Source organism: Zalophus californianus, chromosome X (assembly GCF_009762305.2).
Source record: "Zalophus californianus isolate mZalCal1 chromosome X, mZalCal1.pri.v2, whole genome shotgun sequence".
NCBI classification, from domain to species: domain Eukaryota; kingdom Metazoa; phylum Chordata; class Mammalia; order Carnivora; family Otariidae; genus Zalophus; species Zalophus californianus.
Window position 1 is genome coordinate 15,997,343 of NC_045612.1, and position 27,521 is coordinate 16,024,863.

Here is a 27,521-nt window from a genome sequence, read left to right on the forward strand (position 1 = left end):
AACGCTTCTAGAAACAACAGTCAGCGCAGAACTCCCTTGACAACGTACCTTGTTGCACTTCACGCAATGCTTGGCAAATTTGGTCTCGTGGCAAGTCACGCAGTAGAAGTCCTCCCCTTTAGGGAAGAAGCTTCCAGTCCCGATGACTTGCTTGCAGTTGCTGCAAGTGAAGCAGTCTTTGTGCCAGACGGTCTTCTTGTACTCCACGTTTTGATCTCCTGCGGTGTGGGGGGGGGGGAAAGCAGGACCAATAGCCCCACTGACGGTGCCCTGCAGGGGGGGCTGCATCCACTCCCCCCCGCCCGGGCCCTCCAGAGGGGAGGGAATGCAGGCCCTGCAGTTGTTGGCCTCACGCTTCCAAAGACCCTCCCCGCGGGGGGCCTCTCTCCACCGTCCTACTGGGGTGCTGCCGACCCAGCTTCCGTCGGGGGGGGGGACCCTGGCGGTGGTGTTCCAGGATTCGATGCCTGAAGCCCCGCCCCGCCCCCCACGGCCTTGGCGGACCTGACCTGGCCCAGAATTCCACCCTGAGGAGGTCGCATGCTTTGCTCACTCACTCTACCCAAATGAGAAAGCGCTACATACTTTTCACTTCTTTCTCTTGCCACAGACCGCTCTCTCCAGTGTTCTTTAGCTGCCGAGTGTGTGCGTGTGTGCGAGCATATATGTGTACGCAGATATACGTGTATATATATGCGTGCATATATACGCTAAAACCTAAGCGCGGCTCGCAGCAGCATCACCCCACCACCGCGCGCCCCCGGCACCCTCTCCGCCCTTGGGGCCTCCTCCCTGGCTGCCCGGGGGTGGGGCGGGGGGGGGAGAGGGGACACTACCTGCCACGATCGGCTTGAAGCACCCCTTGCACTTGGGGGAGTCCTCCCGAGTGGTGCACTTGTTGCACAGGATCTTGTTGTCCTTGGCCACAAAGGTCTCATTGGCCAAGGGGTGAAGGCACTTGGCACAGCGGAAGCAGGTCTCATGCCAGTAGCGGTTCTTGTAGTGCACCTCCTGGAGACCAAGCAGAAGGGGACGGGCCGCTGGGGGAGACGCTGCGGGGGGGAGGGGGGGGCGCGGGCCCTCCCATGTCCCGTCAAGTCCGAGATCAAGCCCGAGATCCCAGGGGCGGACTGCTGCGAGCACACGGTCCCTCACACCTGGGACGCCGTGTGGGGAATGTTCTCGTGAGTCACGTGAGCGACGCCGAGAAGGGCCCCCCCCTCCCCGAGCGAGGGCCCCTGGAGACCCTCAGACTGGGGAGGGGGGCGGGGAGAGCCGGGGACTAGCGGGGGAAGCCAGGGCCTCCACCCCCTCACTGCCACACCCCTGCCGGCCGCGTTACCTTGGAGTCCGCACCGATGGGCTTCCGGCACTCCACACAGGTGTTGGCGCAGAACTTGTCGAAGCACTTCAGGCAGCAGTGGTGGCCATCCTTCTGCACGTACTTCTTGCCCTGCAGGGAGTCCCTGCAGTAGTGGCAGTCGAACTTCTCGGTCATGGTGCCCACCTTGTAGCTGGAGGGACCTGCGGGGGCAAAGCGGGCAGCGCAAATGAGCCCCCGTGGGGCGGGGGGGGGGCACGCGCTCACTGCTGCCGAGGCTCGGGGGGGGGGGGGGACACAGCTGCGCGGTGCCACCAGGGCCTGGAGGCCGGGTCCCAGCTGCCGCCCGAGCCTGGCTGGCCACGGGCGCCGCGACCGCACGTCCTTCACTGGGAGCCTGGGAAGAAACAGCTCCCTTCCTGCCCGGGGCCAGAGTCCGTGGCCAGTGGGTCCCCGGGGACATGGGAGAAAGTCCTGCTGGGGGGCAGGGGACAAGCGGGTCGGGGCTTCTGCAAAGGTGTGGTGGCTTCGAGCAGTGAGGCGAGAGAGAGGGGCTTTCAGGGCAAGGGACGCAGGGCTTGGGCGCGGCGCCAGCGGCAGCTCCCGGAGCCAAGCTGCTCAGCAGCCCGGGGAGGAGGCAGCGGGCGGCGGCGCCTGCAGCCGCTGCTCAGCTCCCGGCGGCCCTGCCAGCCTCGGGCTCTTCCTCCCAGACCCCGCTCCCTCCTCTCTGCAGGCGTCAGTTCCCCGTGGGCCACGTGAGCAATCCTTATGGATCGGTTCAAGATGCCCGCATCTAATCCTGCAAATCTGGCAGAACACTTTTCAATCCCAAATGGATCCTAAAGAGTTCCGCCCAACATAGGTCCCGGACCCGAGGCCCGAGCCATCGCCCCAGAGAGGCCGTCTCACAACGGCATTCTCCATCCATACCGTGAACGCTTGTCACCGTGATGTGCCCTTCTGTGACACACCAAATCAAGGCGCCCCCCCCCCCCCCCGCTTTGTTTGAGCAAGTGAGGCTCGAGAGTCAACAAAGTGTTACTGACTTGGGACATCTGCGGTTTTAAAAATTGCAACATGAAAGTACGCTGCGGCTGAGAAAGAAAGGCTTTTAAAAAGCGTTAAGCGTGATCATTCCAAGAACCCCTTCCACTGTCTTCATATGGAACAACTTCCCTTGTCCCCCGGCCCCCCACACCCTCCCTGCCCCAGACCCCAGACCACACGTCTGCAATCACAAGCACGGCTAAGGCACCCTGTTCCTCCTGCCACCAAAAAGGTACCAACTGTGAGTTTGTATTAGCTCCCAACTTCTTGAAACATACGCTAACCTTCCCCGCTCCCCCCGAAAAAGAACCATACGTGGGTAAGTAGATAGCAATTACTTAATTTGCACAGGAAACACGAGAATGGAGAGAATTTTCTCCAACCACCCACACAGTTATTGTGCTAGCAAATATCCCAGCAAAATCCAGAGACAAACGAACAGCTGCCCAGTACTCACCGCGGCTCTTCTACTAGACTCCCACTTTGGGTCCCATTCCCGGTTTTTTTTATACAAACACATGTCCGAGTTGTTTGGATCCCGTTGCCACAGACAACCAAATAGCAGAGAGTGAGCTAAGGAAACCACACCCTGCGTCTCCGAGCCCGCCTCGGCCAGGGCTGGTGAACTCTCACTCAGAACTGGGTGCATTTCGGAAGCTGGCCTCCAAACAAAGTGGATCGCACCATGGATGGGCAGAATGTTCTGGGCCAGCTGCAGCCCCTGCTCAGGCCGGCCCTTGCACAGACCGCCTCATTCCCCAGGGAGTGAACGACTGAAAGCGAGTGGGTGGCATTCTTGGGCAAAGACAGTTGCCTGACACAGTTGTGCCACAGTTCAGAGGGTCATCGAGACCAGAGAATGGTCCTCAGTGGCACTTTCTCCCCAAAAACAAAACCGGGATGTTCCTTTATGTAATCGGGTTAGAGAGGAAAAGTAGAGACACAGTTGAGACCAAGGTCTACCTCCTTGAACGGCACACTGTTTACCGAAGGCAGCTTTTAAAGAGCCACTGGCCTCTGTGCAGACAGAAAAAAGTGCCCCTCACAGGGAGAGCAGCTGAAAATCACTCTCCTTCATTCATTCTTGCTGCTCTTTCACATGGCACAGAAAATCCTCGTCTTACGAGCTTTTCCATATGGAAATTGTGCCCTCAACAAAGATCTGCTTTCTTGCTAAGTGCTGAGTAGAGAAACCAACCAAATCTCCAGTAACAGTAAATGCCAGGAAATTAGATTATCAGTGGCTCCTAAAGGCCATTTGGCAGGAAATCAGCATCTGTAAGATTAGACAGCACTGGCTTCCTGCGTGGCCAGTAGTCATGGCTGCCTTAGCCCTTCAGAGACCATCTTCCCGGACCACACTGGCACATGCCTCCTCCTCCCTCACCAAAGTCTCTATTTAGAATCAAACTTGGAGCCTCACTCCTTTTCCTATCACTCTTTTGACGTCTTCCGAAGAGGAAATGGCCTCCAAATGTTTCTACGCGAAAGCACCATGCAGAGCTCCGCCTGACGGGGGTCCCCCCCGTCTCGTGCTCTGTCGGGGAGTCCTGGCTTTATGGCCCGAATGCAGGTTCACCATCGAACAGACAACCACCAGCAAGAAAGCACAGGGCGGTCCGCTCAGGTATTCGGGGCTTCGGGGAGAAGGAAAACCACTATGGGTTCACGGCACCAGAGAGATCTCACCTGCCAAGCCCTTCTCACTTTAAAACCGTCCGTCCCTGGACCAATGCCAAGTTCTTCCCTGGTTACTTTCATGGTTCTAGAACATGACTCGCTCAGAGTTTCTATGCGTGAGCTGGTGAAATAATCCACGGCTCACCAGATGAACACGTCAGCCCCAGAGTGTGTTGCAAATGGAGTCCTGTCAATGCCGGTGCTCACCACGCTCCAGTCCCTTTAGGACGGGGTCCTGCACCGAGCCAAAGGAAGATTTAACAAGTCACCCCAAATTAATGGTGCCGCTGTGGAGAGTCCCACGTCTTCGAGTTTTCGAGTCCTGGCTTTTAGGCATTATTACTTTTTCTTTCTGTAGCATGAAAACCCAGGGTCATCTTCTATCCCCCTGCGCTGCCCACTTAAACCCAGAGTCTGCACCCACATGGCCAGATTTCAAAGGGCATATCCTCTTAGAGCTGGTTTCCACAGTTGACTCAAGCCTTTTTCATGTGTGTGTGTGCGCACGCGCGTGCGCGCGTGTGTGGAAACACTTATTTGTCAAGACAAAACAGGCACTTCTAGGAACGTTGGCTTTTATTGCCTAATAAGTAAACAGGCTGGAAACACTTAAAGTATGTTAACAATGCCGATGTCAAATTCATGAACTTTAGGGGTTTTTTTTGTTTTTTTGGTTTTTTTGCAACGATTCCAATGAAGTCGAGCTCCGGATAACCTGAGTTGGCTTACCTCATGTTTTTCTAAACTTAGGACTCCTGGGTCCCAAACGGTTTCGAGGCTTCACGGCAGCATGCTCAGGAGGAAGCTGCCGTGGAACATTCCTGCTGACGAGACCGCTCCCGTGTCAAAACTCCACGTGAAGCAAGACATCCTGTTGCTGCTCAGCTTCGGAGCAGCTAACGACCCTGAGAAAGCAGCCCACCGGTGACAATGCTGGGACACACAGAGGTTCCTCAAAGACAAAGCCAGCGCTCTGGTGTGGGGGCTCCACGAAAACGAGCCACAGGGAAACTCGGACTTCACCAGAAACGCTTGGTGCCTCCCTTTGTTAGAAATCACAGAACGGAGAGAAATGAAGCTACCCTTTTTACCTCTTCTTCGGGGCTCTCCTTAATCTTACTGAATTAGCATACACTTAAGGCATTTATCTCTTAGGGGATACTTTTTTTTTTTTCTTATCCCCTTACCCTGTTCTAAGGACCTGAAACCCGAAGCCTTCTAACCTCCCCAAACTTCCAGATCTGCTTCCCCGGACCTGCCGCCGTTATCTGGGAAAGGGCGCCTCATCAGTCATCACGCGGGGCACTGGATACAAAGCGACTTCCCTCCCTTGCAGCCCTCTGCCCGCCCCTGCCCTCCGGCAGCTCTGGGACTGATCTTAGCCTCCGGAGGCGGGAATGAGGTTTCTCTAGCACAGAAGAAGTTTGCAAATACCCCAGGAGCCCCAGGGGCCCTGCCTGCCTCGTGCCCACTAGTCACACACTGGGGCTGTGGATGGGCAGATGGGCGGGGGGGGGGGGGGGGGTAAGTCGCCGCCACTAAGCTCCTAAAACCTCTTTCGTTCAAAGCATTTTATAACAAATATTTGTTTTTAAAAACCGGGGCACAGCTCCTGCCACCCTAAGGGACCGATGTCCGACCCTCAGTTCTTTAGAGATGTAGGGGGTTCAAACGTGGCTGGAAATGTGACTGGCTGATCGCATTTTAGAGATGGATTCCAAGATGGTAGACTGACTTTCTTGCCGTGCCTGCTTCAAAAGACACATCATTCCTCACTCAGTAAGTAAGCTTCCTCTTTCAGAAAATTCCTGAACTACATCCAACATGCTAAGAGGTGCCTACATAAACCTCAGTATCTCAAAAAGAAGTTTTGGCTTTGATGTCATCACGTACACATCGGAGAAACGTCTCATTAGAGAAGACTCAATTTGTACTCAATAACTTTGCTTTTGTTTTTATATGGATTTTCTCACGTAGTTCTTGCTAATGTCCATTTGCCCCCTTATGCCCGAGAGGCTCAAAATTGGAAGATTTAAGGAAACAGTGAATACTAGGGCAAAGGAACATTCTTCGACGTGCTTTCCCTGAGTGGCATAACGTACCGTGTAAACGATGAACTGCATCCCAGAGCGGGGGAAAAATCGGGTTCTTTCTGGTCTGTTAATTGCGAAGTCCAACATACCAGTCCGTTAGTCACCCCATGTATAAATATTGGCTTCCAAAGAAAGGGTATATTGCTTTACTGAGAACATTCAACAAGTGGAGCGAAGCCTTAGCCGATGAATAGGACGCTTGTGCGGCAGACATGCCAAGGCACCTGGAGGTGTCGTCAGACATCTGGGGATAAATACCTAACTTGCTGCAACGAGACGGAGTTCGTGAGTCATGGCTGAAAAGCAGTCTTTCAGAGAATTTCATAGAAAATCAGAAAGTGTTTTTTTCCCTTAAAAACAGAACACGTACGAAATGATTCAACGCTATTTGCAACTTCGCTTGTACATTTAGAGAAAAACCCATAAATCTCTTTTGGGTCACGGAGATGCAGGTTTAGATTCTATCTGGCAACAGGAGGGTGGGAGAGAGGTTATTCAACAAACAGTTATGTGCCACTGAACTTCCACCAGGCCAAGTTCTAATCCCGGTCCTATTTCGTCCAGACGCGAAGCTTTTCTTGAGGTTGCGCGTATTAGGAGAGCACCTTCCATCTTTCTCACAGGCGAACAAGGCAGCCACAGAACATAGGTTCTTAGTTTTCCTAGTTGTGGTACAGTCGTTGGCGGCCGTTGGGTGGTCATTAGAAGTACACAGCGCTCAAGTTTCACGCTTGACCAAATCTTTTGACTGCCATTTTTCAGTTGTTTTAAGAACCTAACCCGGTTTGATTACTCGCTCACCCCACCATGTCATTTTCTATCCCTGCCCCCCCCCCCAAAAAAAAAGACTGCTGGGTGTGTGTGAGCCACGGGGCAGTGGCAGGCGAAGGGAACTAATGGCTATATAACAGGCCAAATGGTCTTACTTCCCTCCCCATCCACACCCCCAGCCTGGCCCTCCACTTGCAAGGCCAAGGGTAAAGGGTAAAGGAACCGAATCTACATAATTTTGCAGACTAAAAGTGTTCAATAACAAAAGTATAAATTCTTGTCCTTGAAATGTCCTCTCGGTCTAGGGATGGCCACTAAAAATGGATCCTGATCCAATGATCTGAACCTCTAATTAGTCCATTTCAGGGCAACGTGCATTTTTCTTCTTGTGGGGACTTCTCTCTCATCTGCTTTCACAGACCTATAAGCTTAATGCAATACAAAATGATAGCCCCTGGCTTTAAAAATCATCTAAAAGGTGTCAATAATCTAATTTAGTCACGGTTATGGTCTCCAGATTTATATAAGCAAGAACCATGTCTGGATTTGGTGCAAAGTAAAACCAGAGGTTGGGTATGTTGTAAACAGGTCACCTTTTAAATGTATTTCCCTAATCTGTCAATTAGTAAACAAAACGGGGAGTTACTCTACCAGTTAACACACGTTCAAGGTCCATTGGAACAACTGGTACAGCTGACTAGTTTGCCTGCACCCAGAGAATGTGTATGTTGACTATCGCAATCTCAGGCATGTGGTACCAGGTTTGTAAAATGGTTCCTGGGGGTGGGGTAGGGTGGGGGGGCGGACAGACAGCTCTCCAACATTTGGGGACAAGAAAGACATTGCATATTAATTCATTAAAGCACAGAATGCATTGCAGCACATTTGTTTTAAAACACCCGAGGAGAAATTTCCCAAAGTATTCTCATTATTTAGATTTTGATGGGAGGGGCACCTGCGTGGCTCAGTCGGTAAGTGGTTAAGTGCCTGCCTTCGGCTCAGCTCGGGATCCCGGGGCTGTGGAAGAGTCCCCACATCAGGCTCCCCGCTCAGAGGAGAGCCTGCTTCTCCCTCTTCCTCTGTGCTCTCTCTCTCTCGAGTCAATAAATAAAATCTTTAGAAAAGAAAAGAAAAGAAATTTTGATGGGCAATTATAAGTTTTCGAGAATCACTTTTCTTTAGAAGACTGCCACCAAAAATTACTTTGTCCCGTAATCTGAAAGCCGGGAGACAGGACAAAGTGCCTGTTTCTGAGAGAGGGGACCGCTACTCAGGCAGAAGGCGAAAAGAGCCAGAGCGACATTCCTGGCTCTGGAGGAGAGACAGGCAAGCAGGGTGACTTCAGCGCACCAGGCTTTCTGGGGAGGATGGCCTCCTTCAGTCCTTTCACCCTGTTCCACGGCTGTCTGTCCACGGCCAGAGGGCTGCCTTCACGCCAGGTTACAAAACAAGACGACGACTCTCATGGTCATGACGGTCTGGAGATTCTGAAATGTTGGCCCCTTTTCTGCTAAGAACAATCCCTAAACCTGCCACATCAAAAAGGATCAGAGCTGCCTCTCTGCGGCAGGACTCACCACATTGCTCAGGAAGGGGAAGATGTGGGGAGTCATTACGGGCTTTCTCCCTCCGGCTCCACATTCAGCTGCCCTTGCCTACACACCTTAGATTCGATTTAAAGCAGTCAAGATCAACATTCGTTATCTTACAAATAACAAGGAATTGCTACCCCCCAGCCCCGCAAAGTCTTTCCTCACACAATCTCTTGCAATTTCAGAGGACGTCCTGAAAAATGTAAACTACAGTCGTTAAGTTTAGATTAAAAAAATAAAACACACACACACACACGCTGACTTTTGTCTCTGAAACGGCACTTCTATAGAAAGCCAGGCCAGAGCAGAGATGAGCTAGGACTGACTTACTCTCTAGACAAGCCTGCAATCATTTCATCAAAAAGTATCTTTTAGTCGAGTGACAGATTCACTGCCCCAACAAAACTGTGCTCGACAGAAGATAAAGAATAGGAAGCTTTACCTGAGTGTCTGTGGGAAGCCATGGCTCAGAGACCAAGTTCGGGAGCAGCACCTAGACCCGTCTTCCCTCGACCCCAGCCGATAAGGCTGTGGCTCATTTGTGAACATACATTTAAGGGGAAGCGGCTAACACAAAAATAACCGAGAGCAGATGGCCCACCCCTCCCCAGAGATCACAACCTTAATCCCGCTAGAAAATTCTTAACCATTTTAGGTGATCCAAGGGAGAAGAATAGGACCCAGTAAAAATACCAAACACTACATATAAATACCTGTGGAGCGACTCAGCCTCCAAATTAGCTCCACAGCCAGAGAGGCCACAGAGAAAGTCATCCCTGTACCGGAATAAAATTTGGACTCGGCTCTGGCATAGCTTAACGCTGAGCCACCCTTATTAATCCACTTTGTATGCCTAAACAGCTTGCACCGGGCCCTAGGAAGAACTCATTTTGGGGCTGCTAATGATAGAAACAACTATAAGAGACAGACACACGTTAACCAGTGTAATTAGAAGGCATTAGACGCCAGGAATACAGAGATCAGCAGCATTACCCATGTCCTCCTTGGTATGTACCAGACACCAGCAAGACAGTGAAAGAGTGATTCTAGCCACACAGACGAGAGACAGACGCGTGTGCACCCGCCACGTACACAAGGAAAATACTTTGTCCCACAAATGAAATCTCCTGCTTTTCAGTGTCAGGGACGACAAAAGTAAAAATATGGGGGAAAATGAAGAGGGTAACCTCACATGTTGTAACTGCTGGAGGATGGCCTGGAAGTCCCTCCAGAACCCCGTGCCGGTTCCTTCTCTGCCCTTATCCCCGCCCCCCTTGCGCCCTCCACTCTGGCCTCACCCTGGCCTCCCTGCAGGCCTCGGCGCCCTCCAGACACGCCCCACCTCGGGCCCCAACACCCGTTCCCCCAGCATGGAGCCTCTTGCAGGTGCTCCTCTGCTTCCTTCCAGGCTTTGCTCCAAGTCACTTCCAGGGACGTCTCACTGGACTGTCCTATTTAAAACTGCAACCGTGCTCCCCGTCCCCACTTTCTATCCGCTTCCCCAATGTATTCCCCATACTAACTGTCTGCTGAAAAACAAATTAAAAGAAGCAAAAAGTGTTCAGCAAGCCTCATATAAAGTCAAAACACAGTCCCACCTGGAACCCAGAAAGCGTCTTTGGCCACTGAACGTCAAGGAAGGCATCCGACCTTCACTCACGGACAGGCCCTGGGCTCGGTACCTCACAGACGCTGCTCTGTCTAGCGCATGTCAGCGGATTCAGTGCAGTTCTGTGCCTCCCCTAGCAGGCTGGGGGCCGGGCTGGGCTCTACTTGTCTTCCTCTTCCCAGCCCACAGCAGCCGAGCCAGAAATGCTTCATGGATACGTGAATGAATGAGTTTTACGATTCTTACGCTCTTCAGGTGTTTAATGGAAAGGTTATCCTTGGGGCGCCTGGGTGGCGCAGTCGGTTAAGCGACCGACTCTCGGTTTCGGCGCAGGTTGTCATCTCAGGGTCGTGAGATCGGGCCCCGCGGTGGGCTCTGCACTCCGCAGGGAGTCTGCTGTCTCTCTCTCTCTCTCTCTCTCTCTCTCTCTCTCCCTCAGCTCCTCCCCTCGCTCATGGTGTCTTTCTCTCAAATAAATAAGTCTTTTAAAAAAAGGAGAGAAGAGTGCACATGAGCAGGGGGAGGGGCAGGGGAAGAGGGAGAAAGAGAGTCTCAAGCAGCCTCCCCGCTGAGCCCAGAGCCCGACATGGGGCTCGATCTGAAAGACCCTGAGATCAGCACCTGAGCCAAAACCAAGAGTCAGACGCTTAACCGACTGAGCCACCCAGGCGGCCCCTGAAAAAGTTATTCTAAAAGACAGCTGAAGCTGTAAGTCCTAGTTAGCTGGAAAATGCCAGAATGACAAAAGCTGGGAGGTGGCAGGCAAATTTATCACGTGTTGGGTCCAGGAATCAGCCTGGGAGAAGGGGGGTGGCCCCGTGCCCCCCAACACGCCACAGCCCCTTTCTCAGCAGCCTGATGACACACTGCAGGGAGACTGGCCGCTTGGGACAACGTGGTGCCCTGATATAAAGGGCCATGTGTCGCCTGGTGGACACGTGCGTGTCGTAGCAGATGATTAACCTCTACGAGCGGGAAGCTCGATGTTAGCGAGGTGCGTCCTGAGGCAGAGCTTTCCCGGGGAAGCCGGTTCTGGCCTCAAGCCCCGCATCAGGGCAAGTGCAGTAGCTCTGTGGGCGCTCCGCCAAGTCCCAACCGAGCACGGACTGACAGCCTCACCGAGCTAGCAAACAAACAGAAATCTCTTTTGTTCGAAACACAAGAGAACACACACAAACCAGAGAGTTTCTTTCTGACCCGTAAGTAGTTAGCGGCCGAGGACAAGCTGGGGTGCGCGGGAGCCCCCCGGCCCCCGCCGGCTGAAGCCCACCTTCCTTCCCAACCCTCGGGAAGCACGAGCGCTGCCTGCGCCGACAGGTGTCCCCGCCGCCGGGGGCCTCGAGTCGGAACCACAGCTTCCACGAAACCAGAACAGGAAAGGCCCTTCCTTGGTGAGGTGACGAACAGCTTCTCCTAAGGACGGCTGCTAACTCTGCCCGGCCTGGGGCCAGGGCTTCGCAAAGCTTGGCAGTCACTTAGCAGGCTCCAGCATAGTCGCTGCTTTCCTTAGCCTCCAAGGCGACTGCGTTACACGTTAACAGTGTGATGTTTAATAATCTCCTTATTAATCACTGGGGTGTTTACAAAGCACCTTCATCTACTGTTGCTGGGGCTGGGGGCTCTTTACTGTCCGAAGGCCACGTTCCGGGCCTTCTATCCTCTCACGCTCCGGCGGGCTCAGGACGGTTGTTCAGTGAGCGTTAGGCCTCAAAACCCCTGAGCCGCCTCTTGCATGCGATCCTCTGAGAACCACTCACTTCAGAGGTTATCTGTCTGTACGCTTTTGTCTTCCAACTACTCTGCAGTTTAAGCTGTGGCCTACACTGGGGCTCCACCTGCAGATAACACCACCCCCTCCCCTCATGTACTTTACAAGGCAAACACCCAACGGATGTCCTACTATGAGGCGCAAGACCTCTTTCTGGTCACAAAGTGCACGAGGCAGTCCTTTCTCCCAAGTGCACCGGTCACTGTCAGCGCGAGGCAGGGCACGGCGGCCAGCCCCCCTCTCCCAGACACGAGGGAGGCCCCGAGACTTAGCACAGGCCGAGCTCTGCGTGGGGGCTCAGAAAAGACGTGGTAGATGTGAGGACCTGGGGCCCGGTCCCTGAAGGACGGGGAAGAGAAGGCACGGTGTGGGGCCTGCGCCCGAGGCATCGGGAGGGCTGCGGCCGGGCGGGGCAGGGGGCAGGGCCGGGCGAGGGCGGCCCGAAGAAGGGGTCGGGGCGGGGGGGTAAGGAGCCTCGGAGCACGGGAGCCTGGAGGCAGGGAGATAGCCTGGAAGGGTACCGCTGGCCCGATGATGGGGCGCGAGGGAGGGCCGGGTGGACGGCTGCAGCCGAGGCGATGGGCCCGGGAAGACGAAGAAGCGCTACGAGGGGTGCGGCGGGCAGGGGCCCTCGGAGGGGAGGGTGCGCGGCGGTCAGGGCAACCCGGGGCGTGGGGGCTGGGAGGCAGAGCTGGCATGAGGAACAGCGGCACTGTGCCTGGGACGTTCCGAGGAGGTTCTTCTGAGAGGTCCATGGCTCGCCCCCTTTAAGGGGATGATCCGAGTTGCTGCGTCGAGAGAGACATGGGCCTGCCCGTGAGGTGCTGGGGGAGTCAAGTGTGTGGGCATTTCCCCCGGGGCAACCCGACCCCGCACTCTCCCTCAGGGACACCACACCCCTGGCACCTACAGTTCGGTGATCCGGGTGGTCCAACACCGCGGGAGCTTCCTCATCCAGCAGCCTGGCTGGTGGGCGCCCTCCTCCCTTTCCCTATAGTTTCCTTTGACCACAGAAATTTCCAAATGGTTGAAAACTTATTCAGCCGATGACCGCCAGAGGCCAGAGCCTGATAACCACGTGGGATGGAGTCTGCGCCGACACCGGTGGTTCCGTCCTAGCCATTTCTCACATCCGCCTTTGTCCCCCGTTGCCCACCACTAATGAAAACACCGTAACGGGTTTCTTCCTCCAGAGAACTCTGTCGGGCCACTAGGCCCTCCGCCAACGATTTTACTGAGCGACTCCAACCGCTGGCTTCAGGCATCTAGTCATGCACTATGATATGATGGGACTCCATGTCGGGCTCTCCGGAGTATCTCCGTCCTGTGTGCTCTTGCCAGGGAAGGCCCAGTACAGCTTCAGCCATCTCACGTTCCTGTCAGTCTTTAGGGTGGGAAGAGGACTTTTTCTTACTGACAAGTCAGATTTTGCGAAGTCACTGCGCTTAAATGTCACAATTCGGGGCAAACGTGTCAAGGAGTAAAAGGAGGGAGTCCCCCTCCCGCCAAGAACCACATGGGGGGGGGGCGACTTCATCATACAAGATCCAAATGAAAGCAAACCCCCAGAACTGTGCCTCCCCAAAGGCTCCCTGAGTTGCAGGGCAAAGGAAGAGGGGAGCCCGGGGAAAGGGGAAGGCCTGCCACCAACGGGGCAAGCCACAGGCAGTGGAAGATGACCTTGTACAGAGCCAAGCACCTCGAAAATGTTCATCACGCCAGAGAAGACCTGTCCCCCTCACAATTAACCAAGCAGGGCTAACACGGTTTCCTGGTAATCCTCACTTGGAGATGAACTGCAACACGTGCCACGGCCTGCGCCATCTGATTTTTGAAAATGTCATTCTAGGATTAGGAAGTTTTCAATGTCTCCTGCCCCCAGAATGTGCCCCTCCTAGACCCTCGCCAAGATGTAGGAATGATCCCAACCACATCTTATAGATATTTTTATGGGCCTCTGACCAGAAATCGCCATCGAGACAATGCTGAACAAATGATTTTCAAAGTAAGCCACTACGATGACCTCAGATTTAAAAAAAAAAAAAAATGAAGTGACACTTAAAAGAGTAAATAAACAGGAAGATGACAGAAGCAAACAAACAGAAACCAGAAAAGTTTTAGAAGGAAATATGTAACGTGAATGCAGAATCTCAGATCAGATGGAAATAAAATGTTTCATGAAACTGAGAAGCTAGCAGGGATAAATCTTTGTCATATTTTAGGTGTTAAAATTCTCTTCCAGTCTATTTCTACCACCCACTTGTGATATATCTGTTTTATTTCCATGTTGCCATGTGCCATGACTCAAAACACCCTTTCAATCATGCTAAGTCCTGGCATTCACCGAGGCCACCTGTTAGGGACATTTCAAGCCTCTGATAGATGCTCCAGGGCTAAACATTCCGTGACCCTAGTCTCTAATTTACCCAGCTGATTAATATCCACAACAGGAAAGGACAGGACCTCGAATAAGCTCCCATCTCTTCATTCTTAATGCTGCTAACTGGGATCGACTCCCTTGACCAGAGGTGTCCTCATAGGACCTCATGAGCCCTGCTTCCTGATGGGAGACCTCACCTAGTAACATATATCCTGCCTTCATTTACCAAAAGACTGTAATTATTATGCTACCTTATCAGTCATTGGTGTGGCCCTGGAATTCAGGGCAAAGGTCAGAAACCCTTTTGAGTGGCTCTGCGGGGTTTGATCATGGGGTACAGAGTGGCAATGGGAGCACAGGAGGAAGGAGATGAAGCAGGGATCTGGGGGTCACTCAGGAAGGAAGTCCACATTTTGTTAGGCAACCGCATTGACTGAGAGAGGGCAATCTAGGTTTTTGGAGGATTCGAAGGCCATCAGGGCGAAAGCCTCACTTGGTCCCCCCCTGCCGGGTTTCCCGAGGGCCATGATCTGGCGGCCTGAGCAGTGTCGCAACCCAGATTCGAAGCACACACCCACAGGCAGACCCAGGAGGGTGGTGGACCCCAGTGATTCACGTCTGAGGGAGCAAACATGAACTGCTTTCTGTGGTAAGAGCTACTCTGTGCGCAAGGACAGGCCTTAGACCGTGAAAATGCCACAGCAAGACCAGGGCAAAGGCCAGTGTCATCTTGTGGGTGGCCCGCCATGACCTTACTGCCCCAAAGGGTAGCTTGTTTTCTCTGTCAGTCTGCGCACGGTGAGGACAGAGTCCGGCAGGCGGGGTCTGTGCGCGATGCCACCTTCACAAAGACTTGGAAATGACCTGGCTCAGCCACGCCCTTTGACAGGCAGGAAAACTAAAGCCCAGAGATGGGGCATGACCTGCCTCACGGACTTAGCAGCAGCTCCAGATCTAGAACCTGAGCGTCCAGGCCCCCGATGCCCTGGTCCCCTGCACCACATCAGGCTGCTCAGTCACGCCAGTGTCAAAACTTGGGAATGCAGTTTACGGTCCCTTGACTTCAGAGAGTCATCGGCAGAGGCTAGGTGTCTGGGTCACAGACCTCCAGGCTCAGGGACGGCTGTATGATTTGCAGGCGGAACAGTCTGCAGATTCTCTCGTGCTACGGCAGGAGTCTCATCAGGGAGCAGACACTTCAGCTGAGGCGACCGCGACGGAGCAGCTGATGGAGAGCCAAGAGAGGGAAGTTCCAGGCTGAGGGAGGAGCAAAGGGGCCCACCTACAACAGCTGACACAGAAGGAGCACGAGTGAGTGGTTCCAAAGCTCTTGAAGTCAAGCAATGCGCTCGCCATGCCAGGCAGCGGGTACGTGAATAGAATGACGGGAACACAAAGTCCGGCAAATAGAACACGACAAGGAGTCTGCAGCGAGAGTGGCAGAAGCCACCAGAGGTCACGCACTTGGAAAGACTACCACACATTTACCTCAAATCCCAACCTCTCTTGTTCATTTTCCAGCAGCGTGATCATTGAAGAAGACAAATACGCGAATGTGGACCAAGTGTAGAGGAGCCTAGCCAGTCTCAGGTGTGGAGAAGGAAACCAGGGGCCCAGGGCAAGGATTCCACCTCCTTCGATGGCTTGCAGATCAAATGGTGTAGACTGGGCCATAAGGACTTTTGAGGGCTTCCGTGAAAGAAAGTCAAGTCTTAATTCTTATATGAGATTGTCTGAACAACTAACATCGTTCTAAGACAAACATGGGATTTGCCTGGAGTTTCACAGGGCTCTACCTATCTTCTCAAGTTTCAGGGGAACAGTGTAGTAGTGGCTAAGGGCACAGACTCCGGAGCCAAAATGTCCAGAATCGAATCCTGTCTCCACCGCTTACTGGCTGTGTGCCAGCAAATTCTACTTAACTTCTCTGTGACTCAGTCTGCCCCTCTGTACAATGGCGATGACAGGAGCACCTATGTTAATAGGGTTGTTGCAAGCACGATATATTGCTATTTATTCAATTATACTCTGCAAGTGAGGATTCCCGAGCAGCAGATGCCTGCAAAAGAAAAATTTCTTTTCGAGCTTACCGCTTCACAGAGGACATGTGAAAAAGAAGTGAGAGCCCAAACTGTAAGGGTTACGGGCGTGAGACATCCCCACGAGGACAATTCTAAATGTCCTAGGGACTCAGTGCTATCAGCCTCTGGCAGGCACGACACCCCAGACGAGAGAGCGGTATATCCTGCATGGACATGGAGGGTCTAGGAAGAGATGACAGACACCTAGGGAGAACAAGCCTGCTCTCTTGATCCTCTAGTGAAAATAAAAGACCCCCTACATCTAGGTCACCTGCTCGGACTTGGGGTGGGGAGGGATTTTCCCTGCATCCCTCCAACCAAGTAAGGGCCCAGTGACCCCAATGGACGACTAGACTTTCCAACACAACCAATAAAAGCTTGCTTTGACGGGACTACTTAATGAGGCAGGCCACCCACGGATCGCATCTCTGATCTTAAGTTGGCCCATGGAGATCAACAACGAGAAGAGGCTACCTATACCATCAGAAACAGTAAGCTCTGGCCATAACATAGCTTAGTTCTGTATGTATAATGTGAATTAATTTTGAATGAATGCCAAGGGCATGGGTCTCAAAGACCTGTCTTAGGGGCGCCTGGGGGGCTCAGTCAGTTTAAGTGTTTGACTCTTGGTTTTGGCTCAGGTCATGGCCTCAGGGTCGTGGGATCGAGCCCCCCATCGGGCTCCACACTCAGTGGGGAGTCCACTTCAGAGTCTCTCCCTTTCCCTCTCCCTCTGCCCCTCTCCCCACTCGTGCTCCCTCGCTCTAAAATAAGTAAATAAAATCTTTAAAAAAAAACCCCACCTATCTTACTAGGTCACTCAGAGGAAGGGCTCAGCAGCCAACCTGAGGTAAGCTGGTGTGTGGGGAGACTTGGCTTGGAGTGAGCACAGTAAGGCCTGAGGTCTCAGGGGCTGGCGGAACTGAAAGACACATCGCCTACCCCGCTCCTGACCAAAGACACGTTGTGGTCAACCTCCCATGCCCACCCCAAGAGGAATTCGGGTTTAAGCACCCGGAGTTGGGAACACTGACACAACACTGTTACCTGCCCGACCCCACGGACGGGCCAGCTGCCATGATGGGAACTGTCCTGCTGGGGGACAGTCGGCAGTGCCACAGCACCTGTGAAGGGTGTGGGAAGGGTGTGCGACGAGAGGGAAGAGGAACTATGTTTGTCAGGCCCACCGGTCTCCCGTCCTTTTAGGAAGGGCTCCTTAAATGCTGTGACTCAGCTCAACCCAGGAGGGTACAAGAAAGGGAATAGGGGCGGCTCCTGGGAGCAGGGAGGCAGGACAGAGACAGGGGGCCCCTCTGGGACCAGTTATCAGGGGAGAGAGGGCAGACTTGCCCACACGATTCCCTGAGGCTCCTTTCAAAGCTGCCGTGGCCTTCTGTCCCAGGGGCAGGGACCGGGGAAGGCCTCTAGCCACCACACCTCGATCCCACGTACCGCAAGTCCTTTACATGGATCAGGGCTTCCTTCATCTGGGTCACCAATATTCCCCAATGAAATGAGATCACGGGCGAGTGTCGGGGAAAGTAGCTAAAGGATAATAAGAAGGTCCCTGGTGTCATCAGTGACACTACGTGAAATACTTTACAATGGAAATATTTCTTAGGTGGGAACGTAAGGAAGTTGTTCACTGCTTCATATGTTCACAGTGATTCTTCAAGTTTCCATGTTCGTGACTCCACCAGGTTGCTTTTCCGTTTATATATGAAGGTCCGATTTACATACCACAAAATTTACCCTTGCAAAGTGTACAGTACACGGCGGTGGTTTTTAGCATCTTCGTAAAGTTGCGCAAACATCACCCTCACCTGATTCCAGAACATTTTCATCATCAAGAAAGACACCCTGTGGCCATCAGCAGTCACTCCCTGCCCACCCCCCTTTCCTCCAGGCTCCCAGCAACCACTCATCTACTTCCTGTGTGTGGAGCTGCCGATTCTGGACACTTCATAGAAACGCGATCATACGATGTGTGTGATCTTTTGTGCCTGTCTTCCTTCCTTCCTTCCCCCCCCCTTTTTTTTCCCCCTGCCTTCCTTTCATTAAGCCTGCTCTTTTCAAGTTTCAGCCATGTCGCAGCAGGTATGGCCCTTCGCTGTGTCTTACCGCCGAATAATATTCCATTGTGTGGATATACCACACCCTGTTTATTCACTCGTCCGCTGACGGACAGGAGCTGTTTCTACTTTTTCACTATTATGAGTAATGCTGCTGCTGAACATTCTGTTTTGTGTACGGATTTACTTTATTTTTTAAATATTAAAGTGTTTTTTTTAAAAGGGACAAAAGAGTACATAGTGAAAAATCATCTTCTCCTGCCCATCCCCAGATGCCCATGTCCCTCTCTCAGTCACCAGCAATACCAGTGTCTTCTTATGTTTCCAGAGATACTGGGCCTCGGAAAAGAGGGAGCTGTATATGTTTTGTCTTTTTCCCCTTTTAAAGACATAGTAGTGATGTACTTACTATACATACTTTTTTACACCTTGCCTTTTGGACTTAATATATTTTCAAGAATTTTGCATATGAGTGCATAAAGCGTTCATAAGGTACATAGTATTCAGCTGGGTAGATATTCCACAATTGTCTTAATCAGTCCCTTACTGACAGACACTTAAGTTGTTCCCGGTCTGTTAGTACAAACCAGGAACCAAGTAATAAAAGTAGTAAGTTCATCAAAAACTAATGATGTAATATATGGTGATTAACATAACAATAAAAAATTTTAAAAAAAAGTAGTAAGTTCATTTAATCAGATTGCTTTCCTCTCGCACCCAGCAGGGGTCGGATGCACGAAAGAGTTGTGACTTTACAAGGGATGCAAGGGAGCAAGAGAAAAAAAGGAAAAGATGAAAGTCTCTCAAGTGGATCGGGTGGCACCCACCACAGCTTACTGAAATGGTCGATTATTTTTGTCCACGCAGAGAGGATGCCATCTGGAAATCCCATGCCAACTATGCTAAGGTTACCCTGAGTTAATAAGCTACCCAGACAGGAAGTGGCTTTTGATTCCAAGTTTAGTGCTCTTTGCACCAGACCACAATGCCTCGCCAGTGAATTACAAAACAAGAAAGGGAGTAGAACACTTATCCGGACAACGTACACGTACGCTCACACAGAGCCGCACCGCGCCGCAGCGCTGGCCGTGGTGGGCGGGGGGGAGGGGGGGCGGGCCCTGTCCCAACGCTGATGAGGCACTTGGTGTTCATCAAGTCTTTGGGCTGAAAAGCTATAAAAGTACATATGGTATCTGATTTTCCAATGTTCGCGTTCTCCTCTTTATCTATTTTTAAAAACAGAAGGTGGCTGCTTCAGCTGGGGGTTACAATGGAGCGGCCTGAGCCGGGCACAAGGCCTGGCGGGTGATTAGACCGGGAACGCGTCCCTGGTGCATACCACCACCAGAGTGCCCGGCTCTGACTCACAGGCCTGACCTTCAAACTGCATGCTGGGAAAACAAAACACCATCCTCGTTCGTTACAGAAACCGGGTAGGGATTTTTTGGACTCTCTCTGTAGCAGGGTTTTAAATGAACCCTGTGAGTGTTCCTTCTTGAAAGCAGGAGAGCAGCTTGAGGTCTGTGGCCTCAAAAGTCAGTCAGTCCTGAAATGGGCTCTTCTTTCTCCAAGGTCACATCACTAACCCCAGGCCAGGTGACTTGTGTTCTCTTCGTCCCTGACTTACCAGCTGAGACCAACGAGAGAAAGAAATGTCCCCAGCACCGCACTCCAACCTCACAGCAGACACTTGACAAGTTAACTCTTTGGAGATCAGGAAACAGGGCAGAAGTTTATAAATCAGTGTAATAAATGCAAATCGATTCAGAAGTGTGCCTCCCAGCTATTTGTGTTAGACGTTCAAACAGGGATCCTCAGTCTCAGGGTTATGGCAACTCAGTGCAGCAAACCGGGAGTATTATAAAAATCACAAAACCGAATTAATTTTAATTCACTTCAAACTGTCTACTTGTTTAATGTCACAAATAAATGCTGAAGCCCGTATACATGATCATATTGGATAAGGAAGTGGGCAGAGAAGAGCCTAATTCAGGAGCTCAGCCACTGCAAAGCCAATTACAAGTTAACTTTGTAAAAACAGAGACAAGGGTATAAAAGTGAAATTAACTTTCAGCTTTCATTTAATGAAAAGACCAGGGAGTGTTTTGCGGACTTAGACTGTTTTCTAACTCAAGGAACGAACAACAGATGTGGAATCAGAAATCCCAGAGAGAATCCTTGGCTCTGTCGGTTCATTTTCCCTCCTCATCAATACGATGGGGACATTAATACATGTCCTGCCATCCCTATCGGGTTGTTTTAGGAACCAAATTACATCATCTGCGCCCTGGTACTGTCCGAACTGAAAAGGAACGCTGAAAGGATAGATTTGTCGAAGAAAAGAAAAATACATACATATATCAGGCTTTATACCCAGGCAGGTAGTGTCTCCTCATTTTTCAAGTGGATCTAAGTTTTCACCTGATTCACACCCCACGAGTTTCACGAAAAACATACACCTATTTATTACGCACCATAAAATCTAGGAGCAGATCATCAGGAAGAGACTGACAACCTCCGTGACACAGATTCTCCCGCTCGTTAGCCCACGCTTCCCAGGATAGAGAATTTAGAAAGTAGTCATATGGGCATTTCACTTTTACTTAGAGTCTAGCTCTTTAATCCTCTTGTATTTCGTTCTGATTTCATTCTCTGCAAAGACACACGGAGCTGGGAACAAATGTGTAATAGGCAAGCTCCACATAATCTTGGCTCTTTGCTTTGATCTACGAATCAAAGGCATACCCTCCCCCTCTGCACACTTGTAGGGGCGCAACTTCAGTTGCTTTCAGTCTCTGACATGGTTTACCCTTCCGTCTCCACAAAGAGAATCATTCGGAAAACACTCAACAACAGAAAAAATTACCCCAAGGTTAGTCTGAAGACTTCTATCCTGGAAAAAGTAAAGAAAACAAGGAGCACTTTTTATTTCTGTTGTGGAAAGGGCTGGAGATTTAGTAACAACTTGAAGAAGTGAGTTAATCCCTTTGTAACACAGCCAAGACAGGGTTTATTTTCCTACTGTTATGATGGTAACTTAGAACACACAGGACAACAATATCAAATATCAATTCCCTCCAGAGTTGTAACTTTCTAAATGTAGTAAGTAGTAATTTGTCAAGATCATCATTCAACATACAAATAATTTCTACGGAGTCATTTGAACCTCCATGCCACGTACTGTATCACATCCTCAAATGTCATATATAAAAACCAGGTACTGTTTTCATGAAAGAAGGCTACAGGTGTTACAGAGGGATAAACTGACACATTAAAAAGATTAAGCATCTTGCCTTAAGTGAGGGGGTGAGATCAAACCAAGAATAGAAGCGCAAGTCCTGTCACCTGTCCTAATCATAAATCCAGACAACTGTCTGCCTTCCTGCTAGCAAGAAGTGCACAGTCTAATCAATTTCGATGTGTTTTAAACATATGTTTTGCAGGGAGAAATTGCACCTTCTAAACGGATCTGTGGGAATATTTAATTAAGATGGTACTATACACGTGGACGACAGAACATAAAGTATTCGTACCTGGGACGACCCTTTCCAAACATTAACCCTGATTCGTGATAGTATCTAAATGTTAATGAAATAATTCAAGCGCTTGAGCTGTAACAAAAACCAGATGCAGTTGTAACCTGCTCTGTCATAGCACAGACAGTTCATCAGCTGCAGTATCGGTGCTTAACGCCACCAGCACCAAACAGGCCAGTCACAATCTGAGATCAATGAGCCAGTCAGGGGCGCCCGGGCGGCTCAGTCGGTGAAGCGTCCGCCTTCGGCTCAGGTCATGATCCCGGGGTCCTGGGATCGAGTCCTGTGAGCAGGGAGCCCGCTTCTCCCTGTCCCTCTGCCACCTGCCATCACCACCGCCGCCCCCCCCCCCCCCCCGCCGCCGGCTTGTGCTCACTCTCTCTCTTTCTCTCTCTCTGTCAAATAAATAAAATCTTACAAAACAAACAGACCAAAAAACCAAAGAGCAAGTCAGTGGTAGAGAGGAATAAAAATCTCTGTGACCTAACGGTCTCTTCCGAGACCAAAGTACATATTGTTCTATGGTGCCAAGGAGTTTTTATGAGCTTGAAATGGTAGTGTGTCTGTCTGAGGAGGTTGGTAAAGTTTGTACAACTCCCTACGCATAATTTGGTCCTAGTCAAGTTCTATTGACACATTTAAAATGTACCTAATCACCCAGTTCTCCGCCCACATCCCCCACCTACTCCTCACCCCAAAGATCGTCTATCCTAACTTTTCGTTCATCTACACTAACTTTTTGTGGGAGGTCAGAGATGGGGACCACAGCAGCCGGAACCGGGGTGGAAGCTACAGGATGAGCTGGGGAGTGGGAAAAGCTGCTTGGAAACGCTTTTAAGGGATCTGCCAGCTAACTCAAGAGCACAAGTGAAGACTTCCAGAAGGAAACACACCCAGTCAACCCCCTGGGCCAAGTGAGAGCGTCTGGACACGATTCTGGGGACTGAGAATAAAGGGAACAACAACACAGGTTTGCAAGAATGTAGAGTGCTTTCCGTACAAATAGGGGCAAAAGCCACACACTCAAATCTTTCATCTCCATCTCGGTCTCACTGCTCCAATTGTAACAAGAGTGTTTTTTAATAATTTGCACTTAACACCTTGACACCAGGGTTTGGGATCGGATCCAGCATAGACCAACTCAGTCCTCAGTTAACTGCTCCCCTCTGCTTTCCAAATAAAATAGATTTTGTTGGAGTGACCAACACTCGCTGTTTATAACATTTTTATTTTTTTTTTCCTGCCTCTTTGTAAGAGGTGGAAGTTATTTGGCTCCTGTCTCAACAATGAAAACAAAATTTACAAGGATACCCCCCTTCTTTATTAGGGGTCAGTAACATCTGAGTCACGAGAAAGTTCAGACTTAAAAATACACCAGTATTCTTTTCCAGCACCATGCCAGAATTCCAGAAAATCCGTTACTTTTAAAAATAAGGTCTCTAAATTTTTTCCCAGTAAAACTGAGCATTTATTTTACATCTTTCATAGGACTCTAGGCCGACATATGCCCATTTGTGTAGTGTTCAAAAAGCCAGACTCCAAGTGTGTAAAATACATAAAGCTACTTAACTGGTGAAATCTACTGCATTTACTTTGAAATGCATCCAAAAAGAGTATTATTTATTATTTATGGATAGACAGAGGAATGGGTAGATACTGTGATCAAGCAAATACAGTAAAATGTTAATGGCAGCCTCAAATGATGGGATACAGGTGTGCACCACAAAATCACTTCAACCTTGAAAATCTTCATCGTAAGATGTTAGGGGGGAATAAAATATAGATAAGCAAACATTTCAAAACACAACCATAGCCACATACAAGCAGGTGCTGGCTTCCAAAAGGCATTTGAGACGGTAAGCACAGAACATGGTACAATCCAGAACGAAAGGACAGTGAGTACCACCGCCTCCATCTGAAAGGAATCTGCCAAAGCCATTGTAAAGCTTTTCGGGCATAATCCAAGAAGCCCTGAAAAATCTCATCGTAAACTGCAATACTGCACACAAACATCTTCAGACTTAGATTGAGCAGTCTGAGCTATGGGCCAAGAGAGACACCTTTTAGAAGGTTCCCCAATCCATTCACATGGCCCCAACTGAGGGATGACACAGGAGCCAGCCTCCAGCCTCTTAACTACCTTTCCCCCTTTTATGGCCATTTCAAGTTGAAAGCATATACTCATTGGTTTCCAGATTCCTAAAGGTACTAGACAAAAAAATCTAAATATAACAGATGGCTAAGCACTCATGGTAACTGGAAACCAAACTGTAACTTCAGCTTTCTCAGGCCAATGCCTTAACACCATGGCTTTAGTGGAATGGTTTTGCTGAAGACCTTTTTGTCTTTATTCCTGTCACAGAAATATTACCCTGGCTTTGATAGTTGACAGATAGGTGTTATCCAAAATTTTATTTTAAGTTGACATGAATAACCTTTACTTATTTCCAAGTCAACGGGTAAGTGTTCTCCAGTATGTCAAAATTTACTACAAAACATCACTGAGTAGGTCTGTTGCTTTATGTCAGTTTTTTTTTTTTTTTAAATAGTTCAATACACTTTGAAAAGTCTAATTCCAATGTTGGTGAAACCTCTGCAACATTTCTATGAATTCTAGGATTCCATGGAATATAACGTGAAAACCACTGGAACGGAGGGACCCATGGGGTGCTTGGCTGGCTCAATCGCTAGAGCGTGTGACTCTTAATCTTGGGGTTGTGAGTTTGAGCCCCATGATGGGAGTAGAGATTACTTAAAAATAAAATCTTGGGGGGAAAAAAAAAGGAACGGAAGGACCCTGCACTTGTACTGTTATTAGCGTTTACGAGACCCATGGCTCCCCAAGTAATATACACAGCCACTGAGCCTTCCCTAGACTTTGTAAGAAGTAGCGCACTGCTCGATTCCTGGCTCTGAACCTCCTTCCCCATCTCTTGTCGGACCTAACTCTAACCTTCTGCCCCACTACCCTCAACCCCAATTCTCCAGTTTTCCTCATATAAATGAGACCCTCAACTCCAGGTCCTCGGCTGGCATTCCAAGTCTCAACAATACAAGTAACGTGACCGTGTAACGTGGGGGGAAGGGGGCACAGTGATACGTATAGGTTGGTATGCTTGCTGTCGTTAGACAACAAAAACACCCACCCGCATCTGAAAAGGGAGCTTATTTCACATTCAGCTTACCGTCTCTTCTTAGCCACTGCCACCACAAGCGCCAGAACCTTAAAAATCTGAAAGCAGCTCTAAGAAGGTCAAAATTAAAACCACATAATGACATGCACGCTGAAGTGTTTAGGGGTGAAGTACATGGATGCTGGCAGTTTATGCTGAAATGCACCCACAAATGAAGACAGACTAACGCATGGATGGATGTGAAACAGCAAACACAGTGAAATGCATAATCGTAGAATCTGGGCGGTGGGCATATGAACATTTCCTGTATAGCTTCAACTTTTCTGCCTATTTGAAAAACTGCATAATAAAGGGTTGGAAACCAATGACGCCATGTTACAATGAGGTAGGAGGGACTGACCTATTCGAGAACATGCTCCAATGATGTCCGGTATTAGAGGAACAGGGAGTCAAACAATGATCCTGAGGCAGTCCCTGAGCAATAACATGGTAATGCTCTGTAGGATTTCTAATTCATAAAATGCCCTTCATTCAATTAACAGTTTCTCCAGTGACTGCTTGCAAAGCCTCTAGCACTGAATCCACAGCTGATATGGAGGACATCAGAGAAAACACAGTATTTCCACTCCCAAAGAGCTTCCAGTTTCCTGGGGGAAAGCAGAGGACAGCAGTGCCCCCTCACCCGCAGGGGATCTGTTCCAAGACCCCCATGGATGCCTGAAGCCGCGGACAGTACCGATCCCGACACAGATTATGTTTTTTCCTCTACATATACACCGATGATAAAGTTTCATTCGTAAATTAGGTACAGTAAGAGATGAATGATAATAACTAACAATAAAATAGACCGATTAGGACGATATACCGTCACAAAGGTTATGCGAACGCGGTCCCTCTCTCCGTATCTTATTGTGGCGCACTCTTCTTCCGCGTGGGGCTCATGTGAGGGGAGATGCCTCCGTGATGAGAGGAAGCGAAGTGAAGGATGGAGGCACCTTGACGTAGCATCAGGCTACTTCTGATCTTCTTGACGCTACGTCGGGAGGAGGATCACCTGCTTCCAGACCATGGCTGACTGCAGGTGAGGCAAACCCCCAGAAAGCGGAACCGCAGCTAAGGGGGAACCACCCTACAAGATGGCAGCCCCAACCAAATCCTTGACTCTCTTTGGGCCTTCGATTGTCCCCATACCCTCAGGAGCTGGGCAAGGTCCTGTGTAAAGTCTGTAAGGCCCGAGGGTATGGAGGACACAGCTAGGAACATGAAGGAAGGGCTAAAAGAACGCAGCATGCCGTATTGTCTCTGGGTTCAAACCTGTCACGTGAGCCCAATACCAAGAGTGGAACTCACCTTCTCCGTTCGTGAGCATTTGAACCACTTTATGGGAGCGGAAGACACTACGGACGACGAATCCCCTACCACACGTACACTGACAACTGGGTACACAAACCCATCACCAGAATCCACAGAGAAAGCTCCACTGCTTCTGGAAGTATGTCTTATGTAAATTACTAATTCACAGCCCTGAAGAATGTATGTATGAAAATGGTCATACCGTGTACACACATCACATGGTTGAAGAGATGGCCACAGACTCACAAAGAGCACAGATTTTCACCAAACTCCCCAGGGAGCACTGCCTGACTTCTTAGGCGAAGAAGTGTTACAGAAACTGACTGTTCACCCGCCACCTGGATACCCCTCTGGGAGAGACGCGATGCGAAGTGTGAAGCTTATCTGGCTGACAGGACAGGAGAGTGAAGAGGGAGGCGGCTATTCTAAACACATTTTTTTGGATATTTCATCCTTTTTAGTTAAATTGACCTGATGCCTAGGGCTGTTTAAACAAAATGGAAATATTCACAATTATAGAAATAATAAAATAAATTATGACTAGTATTAGCACAGTTCTCCATGCCGGGCTTTCCGCACATAAGGCTGATAGGATGAGAATGATGGTGACAATGATAATAAGGAGGATAAAAGTGCTACTCTTTCTCAAAAGCATCGTCAAGGGCTTCGGCCTTCAGGGTTTGAGGTCTGCAAAAGCTTTGACCTCAGCTGGGCTTGTTGTACTGACCACGACAAAAATGTACATGATTTGGGGGTGACCTTAATCTGAGAAGTTTCAAGCCCAGGACTTAAGTGACTATCCAGCATTCATCTCCCAAGTATGGATCCCTTTACAGGTGAGCATCTGTTGCTGGCTCCTCAAGTCTTTGTCCTATTAATAGACGAGCTGATGACGGAGAAAGTCGTAAGACAACCTCCACATCCAAGGAGTTTTATGACATTAAAAAATCTTAATAAAAACATTAGGTATTCACAAGTTCCTATTTGACTTGAACCGAATGTGATGACCGATCTGAACCCTAACATCTCACTGAGGAATAAGGATGCAACACACTCATGTCACCTCCCGCCTCGGCCTTCGCGC

General features: G+C 50.1%; 1 protein-coding gene across 7 annotated transcripts in view; it reads right to left on the bottom strand.

The window, feature by feature from the left end:
* FHL1 (four and a half LIM domains 1) overlaps window positions 1-27,521 on the bottom strand; it is a 58,589-nt gene that overhangs the window by 3,298 nt on the left and 27,770 nt on the right. The window contains exons 1-4 of one of the 7 annotated variants that reach the window (XM_027608083.2): window positions 9,218-9,293; window positions 1,343-1,524; window positions 837-1,011; window positions 49-218 (exon numbers count right to left, since the gene is read on the bottom strand). In XM_027608083.2, coding sequence (XP_027463884.1) covers window positions 49-218; window positions 837-1,011; window positions 1,343-1,524; window positions 9,218-9,278 — 588 coding nt within the window. In that variant the 5' untranslated portion in view covers window positions 9,279-9,293. Of the gene's footprint in view, window positions 1-48; window positions 219-836; window positions 1,012-1,342; window positions 1,525-2,706; window positions 2,801-2,825; window positions 3,122-4,057; window positions 4,083-8,946; window positions 9,095-9,217; window positions 9,294-27,521 lie in introns of those variants that run through there. The other 6 variants (XM_027608085.2, XM_027608089.2, XM_027608087.2 and 3 more) reach the window with 6 other exon arrangements.